Source organism: Sminthopsis crassicaudata, chromosome 5 (genome assembly GCF_048593235.1).
Source record: "Sminthopsis crassicaudata isolate SCR6 chromosome 5, ASM4859323v1, whole genome shotgun sequence".
Classification (NCBI taxonomy): Eukaryota; Metazoa; Chordata; class Mammalia; order Dasyuromorphia; family Dasyuridae; genus Sminthopsis; species Sminthopsis crassicaudata.
In genome coordinates, this window is record NC_133621.1 from 249,884,694 (window position 1) to 249,897,416 (window position 12,723).

Here is a 12,723-nt window from a genome sequence, read left to right on the forward strand (position 1 = left end):
GGCAATAAGAGCGGAGAAAGAGATTCAAGGAATTAGAGTAGGAAATGAGGAAATCAAACTATCACTCTTTGCAGATGACATGATGGTATACTTAGAGACCCCCAAAGACTCTGCTAAAAAGCTATTAGAAATAATTCAGAATTTCAGCAAAGTGGCAGGATACAACATAAATCTACATAAATCCTCAGCATTTTTATATATCACCAACAAAATGCAACAGCAAGAGATACAAAGAGAAATTCCATTCCAAACAAATGTTGAGAGTATAAAATATTTGGGAATCCATCTACCAAAGAAAAGTCAGGAATTATATGAGAAAAAATTATAAAACACTTGCGACAAAAATAAAGTCAGATTTAAATAACTGGAAAGACATTCAGTGCTCTTGGATAGGCCGAGCGAATATAATAAAGATGACAATATTCCCCAAACTAATCTATTTATTTAGTGCTATACCAATCAGACTCCCAAGAAACTATTTCAATGACCTAGAAAAAATAACAACAAAATTCATATGGAAGAATAAAAGGTCGAGAATTGCAAGGGAACTAATGAAAAAAAAAAAACTCAGAGGAAGGTGTCTAAGTGTTCCTGATCTAAAGTATATTATATAGCAGCAGTCACCAAAACCATTTGGTATTGGCTAAGAAATAGATCAGTGGAACAGATTAGATACAAAGGACAAAAAAGGGTACATCTATAACAATCTAATCTTTGATAAACCTAAAGATACCAACATTAGGGATAAAAATTCATTATTTGGAAAAAACTGTTGAGAAAACTGGAAATTAATATGGCAGAAATTAGATATGGATCCACACTTAACAGCATATACCAAGATAAGATCAAAATGGGTCCATGATTTAGGCATAAAGAATAAGATCATAAATAGATTAGAGGAACAGAGGATAGTCTACCTCTCAGACCTGTGGAGGAGGAAGGAATTTATGACCAGAGGAGAACTAGAGATCCTTATTGACACAAAATAAAAGATTTTGATTACATCAAACTAAAAAGTTTCTGTACAAATAATACTAATGTAAACAAGATTAGAAGGGAAGTAACAAATTGGGAAAATATTTTTAAAAATAAAGGTTCTGACAAAGTCTCATTTCCAAAATATATAGAGAACTGACCCTAATTTGTAAGAAACCAAACCATTCTCCAATTGATAAATGGTCAAAGGATATGAACAGACAATTCTCAGATGATGAAATTGAAACTATATCCACTCATATGAAAGAGTGTTCCAAATCACTACTGATCAGAGAAATGTAAATTAAGACAACTCTGAGATACCACTACACACCTGTCAGATTGGCTAAGATGACAGGAACAAATAATGATGAATGTTGGAGGGGATGTGGGAAAACTGGGACACTAATACATTGCTGGTGGAGTTGTGAAAGAATCCAGCCATTCTGGAGAGCAATTTGGAACTATGCCCAAAAAGTTATTAAACTGTGCATACCCTTTGACCCAGCAGTACTACTACTGGGCTTATATCCCAAGGAAATACTAAAGAGTGGAAAGAGACCTGTATGTGCCAAAATGTTTGTGGCAGCCCTTTTTGTTGTAGCTAGAAACTGGAAGATGAATGGATGTCCATCAGTTGGAGAATGGTTGGGTAAATTATGGTATATGAAGGTTATGGAATATTATTGCTCTGTAAGAAATGACCAGCAGGAGGGAATACAGAGAGGCTTGGAGAGACTTAAATCAACTGTTGCTGAGTGAAATGAGCAGAACCAGAAGATCACTATACACTTCAACAACAATACTGTATGAGGATGTATTCTGATGGAAGTGGAAATCTTCAACATAAAGAAGATCCAACTCACTTCCAGTTGATCAATGATGGACAGAAATAACTACACCCAGAGAAGGAACACTGGGAAGTGAATGTAAATTGTTAGCACTAATGTCTGTTTGCCCTTCGGAATCTAATGCTTATTGTGCAACAAGAAAATGGTATTTACACACATGTATTGTATCTAGGTTATATTGTAAGACATGTAAAATGTATGGGATTGCCTGTCATCGGGGGGAGGGAGTAGAGTGAGGGGAGCGATAATTTGGAAAAATGAATACAAGGGATAATATATTAAAAAAAAAAATAAAATAAAATAATTTAAAAAAAAAAGAAAGAAAGAAAGAAAATGATGAACAGGATGTTCTCTGAAGAAAAAAAAAAAAAAAAAAACCTGGAAAGTCTTCCATGAACTCTTTTCATGGAATATAGATATGATATGATAGATATAGATATAGATATAGATATAGAAATACTTTAACCTCCTTGATTACAAAATCTAGGCCTTATACTTATGTGTTCTGTCATAGTGAGGGGCATGATAATGGCCTTAACTGGTATGAACTGATCAGTGATTTTCCTATATTGATTTAGATAAGCAACTTTTTTTGTTCACTAAACATTTATTAAGTTCTGTATAAAAAATAATAGAAATGTGCTAGGATAACTATCTCTAAGTGACTTTGCTATTTCAGCTAATGATCCATGAATATTCTGATATTTATGATGAAAAATCCTGTTCATACCCAGAGAAGGAACTGATTGTGTCTGAATACAGATTGAAGTATTTTCTCCCTCCCTCTCCCTCTCCCTCTCTCTCTCTCTCTCAACTTTATTTTTCTTAAGAGTTTTTATTTTCATTAGGGTGTGAAATATATGTTTTCTTTCATAATATGACTTTTACAGAAATGTTTTGTATAATTTTACTTGTAGTTTCTTAATTGCAGGTGGGGATAAGGGAGACAACCTAGAACTTAAAAATTTTTTAAACAAATATAAATCCACATAAATCCTCAGCATTTTTATACATTACCAACACAATCCAACAGCAAGAGATACAAAGAGAAATTCCATTCAAAATAACAGTCGATAGTATAAAATATTTGGGAATATATCTACCAAAGGAGAGTCAGGAATTATATGAGCAAAATTACAAAACATTTGCCACAAAAATAAAGTCAGATTTAAATAATTGGAGAGACATTCAGTGCTCTTGGATAGGCCGAGTGAATATTATAAAGATGACAATACTCCCCAAACTAAGCTATTTATTTAGTGCTATACCAATCAGACTCCCAAGAAACTATTTTAATGACCTAGAAAAAATAACAACAAAATTCATATGGAAGAATTAAAGGTCGAGAATTGCAAGGGAACTAATGAAAAAAAAGTCAGAGGAAGGTGGTCTAAGTGTACCTGATTTAAAGCTATATTATAAAGCAACAGTCACCAAAACCATTTGGTATTGGCTAAGAAATAGACTAGTTGATCAGTGGCATAGGTTAGGTTCACAGGGCAAGATAGTGAATAAAAATAGCAATCTAATCTTTGACAAACCCAAAGATCCCAAATTTTGGGATAAGAATTCATTATTTGACAAAAACTGCTGGGAAAACTGGAAATTAGTATGGCAGAAACTAGGCGTGGACCCACATTTAACACCACATACTAAGATTAGATCAAAATGGGTCCAAGATTTAGGCATAAAGAACGAAATCATAAATAAATTGGAGGAACATGGGATGGTTTACCTCTCAGACTTGTAGAGGAGGAAGGAGTTTGTGTCCAAGGGAGAACTAGAGACCATTATTGATCACAAAATAGAACATTTTGATTACACCAAATTAAAAAGTTTCTGCACAAACAAAACTAATGCAAACACGATTAGAAGGGAAGTAACAAATTGGGAAAACATTTTTACAGTTAAAGGTTCTGATAAAGGCCTCATCTCCAAAATATACAGAGAATTGACTTTAATTTATAAGAAATCAAGCCATTCTCCAATTGATAAATGGTCAAAGGATATGAACAGACAATTTTCAGATGATGAAATTAAAACTATTTCCACTCATATAAAAGAGTGTTCCAAATCACTATTGATCAGAGAAATGCAAATTAAGAAAACTCTAAGATACCACTACACACCTGTCAGATTGGCTAAGATGACAGGAACAAATAATGATGAATGTTGGAGGGGCTGTGGGAAAACTGGGACACTGATGCATTGTTGGTGGAGTTGTGAAAGAATCCAACCATTCTGGAGAGTAATCTGGAATTATGCCCAAAAAGTTATCAAAATGTGCATACCCTTTGACCCAGCCATACTACTACTGGGCTTATATCCCAAGGAAATACTAAAGAAGGGAAAGGGACCTGTATGTGCCAAAAGTTTGTGGCAGCCCTTTTCATAGTGGCTAGAAGCTGGAAGATGAATGGATGTCCATCAATTGGAGAATGGTTGGGTAAACTATGGTATATGAATGTTATGGAATATTATTGTTCTATAAGAAATGACCAACAGGAGAAATGCAGAGAGGCTTGGAGAGACTTACATCAACTGATGCTAAGTGAAACAAGCAGAACCAGAAGATCATTATACACTTCAACGATGATACTGTATGAGGATGTATGCTGATGGAAGTGGATATCTTCAACATAGAGAAGAGCTAATCCAATTCCAATTGATTAATGATGGACAGATTCAGCTACATCCAGAAAAGGAACACTGGGAAATGAGTGTAAACTGTTATTTTTACCTTCTGAATCCAATTCTTCCTGTGCAACAAAAAATTTGGTTCTACACACATATATTGTATCTAAAATATACTGTAATATATTTAACATGTATAAGACTGCCTGCCATCTGGGGGAGGGGGTTGAGGGAGGAAGGGAAAAAATCTGAATAGAAGTAAGTGCAAAGGGATAATGTTGTAAATAATTACCCATGCATATGTACTGTCAAAAAAAAAGTTCTAATTATAAAATAAAATAAAAATTAAATTATAAAAAAAATGTAAGAAAAATGTTTTAAATATAACTGAGGAAAATATTAAGGCAAAGTAAGCTGTAACTATAGGTAGCTTCTATAGTGAAAGAGAGGAGACTAAAAGCCTCAAACAGGGATATGTCCTAGTCCCCACCACACAAGGCACTCATAGAAGAAATTAAAAAGGATCTTAAAAGAGAGGTAGAAGAAGAATGGGGAAAGGAAAGGAAAACCTTGTAAGAGGGTCTGGATAAGGCATATAACTCATTAAGAGATAAGAGTGGAAAAAGAAAACAATTCCCTGAAAAACAGAATTTGTGAATTGGAAAAAGTAAAAAACTTCCAGGAAAACAGAATTTGTGAATTGGAAAAAGAATATAACTCCTTAAAAAACATTGGCAAAATGGAAAAGAAATTCCATAGAATAAAATGACTCATTTATAAACTCAATTGGACAAATACAAAAAGAATTTTTAAAAGTAAATGAAGAAAATAATTAATTAAAAATCAGAAGTGAAAAAATGGAAATGAATGACTCAAGGAGACATCAAGAATCAGTCAAGCAAAACAAAAAAAGAAAAAAGAAAACATTAGAAAAAAATGTTAAATTCCTACTTGGGAAAATAACAGACGTGATAACAAGATCTAGGAGAGATAATCAGAGGATTATTGGACTCCCTAAAAATCATGATGAAAGAAGAGCCAAGACACTATTTTTCAGAAAATCATCAAAGAGAACTACCCAGATGTCATAGAATCAGTAATAGAAAGAATTCATCAAACACCTGCTGGAAAAGACCCCCAAAATTAAAAGTACAAGGAATATTGTGAGTAAATTCCAGAACTATCAGACCAAGGAAAAAGTACTACAAGCAGCCAGAAAAAAAAAAAAAAATTCCAATACCAAGGAGCCACAATATAGATTACTCAGGATCTGTCAGCGTCCACATTAAAGGATCAAAGGGCCTGAAATCTGATATTCCAAAAGGCAAAGGAACTTGGTATGCAGCCAAGAATAAATTACCCAGCTAAATAGCATATTCTTCTAAGGAAGAAGATGGACATTCAATGAAACACGTGAATTGCATTTATTTCTGATGAAAAAAACAGAGCTAAACAAAAAATTTGACCTCCAAATATAGGCCTCAAGAGAAGTATAAAAGGTAAAAAGAACTCTTGAGAACTGTATTTCTGTCATGGGTATACATAAAGAGTACCTTAATTTGATTTTACTGTTATAATATAAAAAAAAGAATGAGAAGTGGAAAGGAGATTGTACCAGAAAAAGGGAAAATTGCAGGTAAAAAGAGGGAAACTGCATCTCATGAAGAGGCAAAGGAAACCAATTATATCTGAGGGAAAGAATGGAGGGGGATGAGCATCGTCTGAATCTTATTGTCATCTGACTTGGCTCAAAGAGAAAATATTAGACATATCTGGTTTACAGAGAAACTTCTCCCACCTCATTGAAAAGTGAGAGGAGAAAAGCAAAAAGGGAAGGATTAGGTTAAATAGAAGGCAATACAGAAATAGTAGGGAAAGGTTTAAGAAAGAGGGAGGGACTCTAAAGGGGAGGAAGGGATTCTAAAGAGGGAGGGCTGCATGAGGCATAAAGTAGCCATAAGTTTATTTATTTATATGATTAATTAATTAATTAGTCATTGCTTTTTTTATACAAAACATATGCATTGGTAATTTTTCAAAACTAACCCTTGTAAAAACTTGTTTCAACTTTTCCCTTCCTTCCCTTTACCCCCTCTTCTAGATGGGAGATAGTCCCATACATTTTAAATATGTTAAAGTATATGTTCAATACAATATATGTATACATATTTATACAGTTATCTTGTGGCACAAGAAAGATTTACTGATCAATTAGAACTGATTTGGATTCTTTCGCTGTTAAAGACAGTCATATCCATCAGAACTCATGCAGTATTGTTGTTGAAGTATGTAAATCTCCTGATTCTGCTCATTTCACTTATCATCAATTCATGTATGTCTCTCCAAGCCCAGTTTCTGCCGTAGTAATTTCCAATTTTCCCAGCAGTTTTTGTCAAACAATGAATTCTTATTCTAAAAGCTGGGGTTTCGGGGTTTGTCAAAACTAGATTTATTAAAGTTATTGACTATTTTGTCCTGTGAATCTAACCTATTCCACTGATCAACTAGTCTATTTCTAGCCAATACCAAATGGTTTTGGTGACCACTGCTTTATAGTTTTAGATCAAATACAGCTAGGCCACCTTCATTTGAAATCAGTGACCTTTTGTTCTTACACATGAATTTTGTTGTTATTTTTTCTAGGTCATTAAAATAGTTTCTTGGGAGTATGATTGGTATAGCTCTAAATAAATCATTAGTTTAGGTGGTATTGTCATCCTCATTATATTTGCTCAACCTAAGCAGGAGCACTTAATATTTTTCCAATTGGTTAGATCTGACTTTATTTGTATGGAAAATGTTTTGTATACTTTATACTACCCACAGTTATTTTAAGTGGAATTTCTCTTTGTATCTCTAGCAGTTGAATTTTGTTAGTGATATATAAAAATGCTGATGATTTATGTGGATTTATTTTGTATCCGACAACTTTGCTAAAATTGTGGATTATTTCTAACAGCTTTTTAGTAGAATCTCTGAAGTTTTCTAAGTATACCATCATATCATGTACCATCATATCATCTGCGAAAAGTGATAATTTGGTTTCCTCATTACCTACTCTAATTCCTTTAACTTCTTATTCATCTCTTATTGCTGAAGCTAGCATTTCTAATACAATATTGAATAATAATGGTAATAGTGGACAACCTTATTTCACTCCTGATCTTATTGGGCATGGTTCCCATTACCTATGATGCTTACTGATAGTTTTAAATAGATGCTACTGACTATTTTAAGGAAAAGTCCATTTATTCCTATACTTTCTAGTGTTTTTATTAGGAATGTGTGTTGGATTTCATCAAATGCTTTTTCTGCATCTATTGAGATGATCATATGTTTTTTGTTAATTTGGTTATTGATATAGTCAATTATGCTAATAATTTTCCTAATATTGAGCCAGCATTCCTGGTATACATCCTACTTGGTCATGGGTATATTATCCTGGAGATGATTTTCTGTAATCTCTTTGCTAAGATTTTATTTAACATTTTTACATCAATGTTCATTAGGGAGATTGGTCTATAATTTTCTTTCTCTTTTTCAACCTACATGGTTTAGGTATTAGTAACATGTCTGTGTCATAAAAGGAATTTGGTAGGACTCCTTCATTCCCTATTTTTTCAAATATTTTATATAGCATTGGAATTAATTGTTTTTTAAATGTTTGGTAGAATTTGAATGTAAATCCATCTATTCCTGCAGATTTTTTTTTAGGGAGTTGATTAAAAACTTGTTCTATTTCTTTTTCTAAAATGGGACTATTTAACCAATTTACTTCTTCTTCTGTTAATCTGGGCAACCTATATTTTTGAAGGTATTCATCCATTTCATTTAAGTTATCAAATTTATTGGCATAAAGTTGGGCAAAATAACTCCTAATTATTGCTTAAATTTCCTCTTCTTTAGTGGAAATATCTCCCTTTTCATTTTTAAGACTAACAATTTGATTTTCTTCTTTCCTTTTTCTAATCAAATTTACCAAAGGTTTATTTATTTTGTTGGTTTTTTCATAAAGCCAACGTTTAATTTTATTTATCAATTCAATAGTTTTTTTTTTTATTTTCAATTTTATTGATCTCTCCTTTTATTTTTACAATTTCAAGTTTAGTGTTTGATTGGAGTATTTTAATTTGCTCTTTTTCTAGCTTTTTTAGTTCATTTTTTTTATCAGAAATAAATAGTATTCACCTATTTCATTGAATGGCCATCTTCTTCCCTGGAAGAAAATGCTCACTTTGGCTGGGTTAGTTACTCTTGGCTGCATACCAAATTCTTTTGCCTTTTGGATATCAAATTCCAGGCCCTTTGCTCTTTTAATGTGGATGCTGCTAGATCCTGAGTGATCTTTATTGTGGCTCCTCGGTATTTGAATTGTTTTTTTTCTGACTGCTTGTAGTATTTTTTCCTTGGTCTAGTAGTTCTGGAATTTAGCCACAATATTTCTTGGAGTTTTGATTTTGGGATCTCTTTCAGTAGGTGATTGATGAATTCTTTTAATATCTATTTTACCTTCTGTTTCTATAACATCTGGGCAGTTCTCTTTGATGATTTCCTAAAAAATAATGTCTTGGGGACAATACAATGTCAGGAGTCCAATAGTCCTTAGATTATCTCTCCTAGATCTAGTTTCCAGGTCTGTTGTTTTCCCAAGTAGGTATTTAACATTTTTTCTATTCTTTTTTTTTTTTTTTTTTTTTTTTGTTGTTGTTGTTGTTGTTGTTGTTTTGCTTTACTAATTCTTGGTATACCCTCTAGTCATTCATTTCCATTTGTTCAAGTCTGATTTTCTTCATTTTTTAAAATTTCTTTTTATATTTGTCCAATTGAGTTTTTAAATGAGTTGTTTTGTTCTTTGGAATTTTTTTTTTCCATTTTGCCAATATTTTTTTCAAGAATTATTTTCTTACCCTTTGATCCAGCTGTGCTACTATTGGGCTTATATCCCAAAGAAATACTAAAGAAGGGAAAGGGACCTGTATGTGCCAAAATGTTTGTAGCAGCCTTTTTTGTAGTGGCTAGAAATTGGAAAATGAATGGATGCCCATCAATTGGAGAATGGTTGGGTAAATTATGGTATATGAATGTTATAGGATATTATTGTTCTCTAAGAAATGACCAGCAGGATGAATACAAAGAGGCTTGGAGAGACTTACATCAACTGATGCTGAGTGAAATGAGCAGAACTAGGAGATCATTATACACTTCAACAATAATGTATGAAGATGTATTCTGATGGAAGTCATTATCTTCAACAAGAGAAGATCTAATTCAGATCCAATTAATCAATGATGGACAGAATCAGCTACACCCAGAGAAGTAACACTGGGAAATGAGTGTAAACTGTTAGCATTATTTTTGTTTTTCTCCCCCAGTTTATTTTTACCTCCCGAATCCAATTCTTCCTTTGCAATAACAACAACAAAATTCTGTTCTGCACATATATATTGTACCTAGGATATACTATAACATATTTAATATGTATGGGAATGCCTGCCATGTAGGGGAGGGGGTGGAGGGAAAAAATTCGGAACAGAAGGAGTACAAGGGATAATTACCCATGCATATGTACTGTCAAAAAAAAGTTATAATTATAAAATTAATTTTAAAAAAAAGAATTATTTTCTTTTTCCAATTCACAAATTCTGTTTTCCTGGGAGTTGTTTATCTTTTACAATTTGCAAAATCTGTTTTTCACAGAGTTGATTTCTTTATCCATTCTATCTTTTAATGATTAAAATGACTTATCTTGACCCTCTTGCTTTCCTTTCTTTTCCCCATTTTTCTTCTAGCTCTCTTTTAACATAACTTTTTAATTTCTTCTAGTACTTTGTGTGATGGGGACCAGATAATATCTTCCTTTGGATCTAGAGACAAACTGTTTTAGTCTCCTCAGGGTTTGAAGTCTGCTCTCTTTCCATATGTAAGCTATCAGTTGTTAGAGCCTGCATTGTTTTTTTGCTCATTTTTTGGGGGGAAAAAATGATCTGCTTATGGGGGGCAGTGGGGTATTCCCAAGCTGCTTCTACAGACAACAGGAAGTGACAGGGAAGGGACAGTGGGAGAGCCCCCACTGGCTGCACTGGGATTATCAGTTGTTCTGAAATCAGCAGCAGCTGAAAGGTAGCTACTAGGGCTGCCCTGAGACCAACAACTGCAGCTGCTCTTGGATCACACTGAGTCACTCTCGGTATTAGGTGGGTGTAGCCAGGTTGTGAGAGAGTCTGCATTTTGGGGTTATAGTCTTTACCCCTATGTTTATAGCTTCTCTGCTAATCTACTGGCTTGCTGCCGAACAAAGTATCTCACATTGTGGTAAAGTTTTCCCTGCAGATTTACCGCCAGTAGAGAATACACTCTGCCCCCTTAGGTCTGCCCAGCATGAGCTGTTTCCTGTGCTCTCACTGTCTGACTGAGGTCTGTGACTGGCCTAATCCCATTCTGTCCCTGTGAACATGCAAAACAGACTTTTCTGAAGAATTATGTCTTTGATTGGTGGGTTCTGACAGTAGTAATCTGGACAGTCACCAATTCCGAGGCTGAATTTCATTAAAATAGATTGAGGGAAAAGGAGAGTTTAGGAAGATAGGTTTGTCCTCTTCACCATCTGGGCTCTGCTCCTTCTCCCTCACCCCTTCCACCTCCATGCCCATAAGTTTAGTATATGAATGTTATTGTTCTATAAGAAATGACCATCTGGATGATTTCACAGAGGACTAGAGAGACTTACATGAACTGCTGCTAAGCAAAATGAGCAGAACCAGGAGATCATCATACACTTCAACAACAATACTATATGATATATTCTGATGGACATGGCTCTCTTCAACAATGAGATCATCCAAACCAGTTCCAATTATTCAGTAATGAAGAGAATCAGCTACACCCAGAGAAAGAACTATGGGAAATGAGTGTGGACCACAACATAGCATTTCCACTCTTTCTGTTATTGTTTGCTTGCATTTATGTTTTCCTTCTCAGGTTTTTTTTTTACCTTCTTTCTAGATCAGATCTTTCTTGTGCAGCAAGATAACTATATAAATATATAGACATATATTGTATTTAACATATATTTTAACATGTTTACCATGTATTGGATTTCCTGCTATCTAGGGAGGGGGTGGGGGGAAGGAGGGGAAAAGTTGGAACATAAGGTTTTGCAAGGATCAGTGTTGAAAAATTACCCATGCATATGTTTTGTTAAAAAAAAAAAAAAAAAAAAAAAAGTCAGATTCCAAAATTAAAGTAAAAAATATAATGTACTACTCTGGATTTAATGTATTTATTTGGTGACAAAGTCTGTAGATTTTAATCATCTGTCCTATTCCTCTTCCCTTAATGTTAGGGTAAATTCAACTAGGACTAAAGAAAGGCCATTGGATTTGGTGATTATATGGTTGTAAATGATCAGAAGGAGAGCAGCTTCAGTAGACTGGTTTGGGAAGAGAAGTAGATTGCAAAGGATTGTTCAGTAACAGATTGTTCAGCTAATATCAAAATTTTCTTTGGAGTATTTTTATCTTCATATCACTTAAATAAAAAAGTAAATTCCATCATATTGCAAATGTGTGTGTATATGTGTAAATCATTTAAATTGTGCTATGCTATAAGGCATCTCTTGCTAATTTGGTGGCACTGTTCCCCCATATCACCTTCTTTTTTCCACCTGCAAATCCTACATCTTGGTTTCATGCTACCCCTCTTCTCTACTGTGTCATCATCTTAAAGAGTTACAGCTTGATTTTTCTTTCCTCTCAGTTTCCTTATAGGAGACAACTAAGGCTTTTCTTTTGACTGAAATTATATTACACTAACTTTTCTAGCATCTCATTTTTTCCAGAGAAGTCAGGATTACTTTGGGGATTGTTGTAAAGGATGACTAATCATATTCTTTTCTACATTGTGACAGTTGTTATAAAAAATGGATGAGTTTATGATAAGCTAACTAGTACAACAAAAGAAGGAAAAAATAACAGAAAACCTACATAAAACTTGGGAACTCTAATGAGTTTTGGTGAAGTGTATATTTTGTACCCAATACAGCAAGGTTCTTTACTGTTTTTGTGTTTTGGTATTTTTGGACTATCTAATAGAATAGATGGACAGCACAGCCAAGGTGGCAAAGTAAAATCAGGGACTCTTTTGCAAACACTTATAAATAATGATTCTGAATAAATTCTGGAGTGGCAGAACCTACATGAAGATGGAATAAACAATTTTCCAGCCCAAGATAACTTAGAAGGTCAGCAGGAAAGATCTGTTATAT

At 33.7% G+C, this 12,723-nt stretch overlaps 1 protein-coding gene across 1 annotated transcript in view; it reads left to right on the forward strand.

Annotated features, from left to right (window-relative positions):
- The window catches only part of LOC141544517 (GLIPR1-like protein 2), an 84,512-nt gene extending 72,490 nt beyond the window's left edge, over positions 1-12,022 (forward strand). Inside the window, exon 6 of the mRNA XM_074270791.1 lies at positions 11,803-12,022. Within this exon, the coding sequence (XP_074126892.1) occupies positions 11,803-11,807 (5 nt within the window). The 3' untranslated portion in view covers positions 11,808-12,022. The remainder of the gene's footprint in view (positions 1-11,802) is intronic.
- Positions 12,023-12,723: the final 701 nt, after the last annotated feature.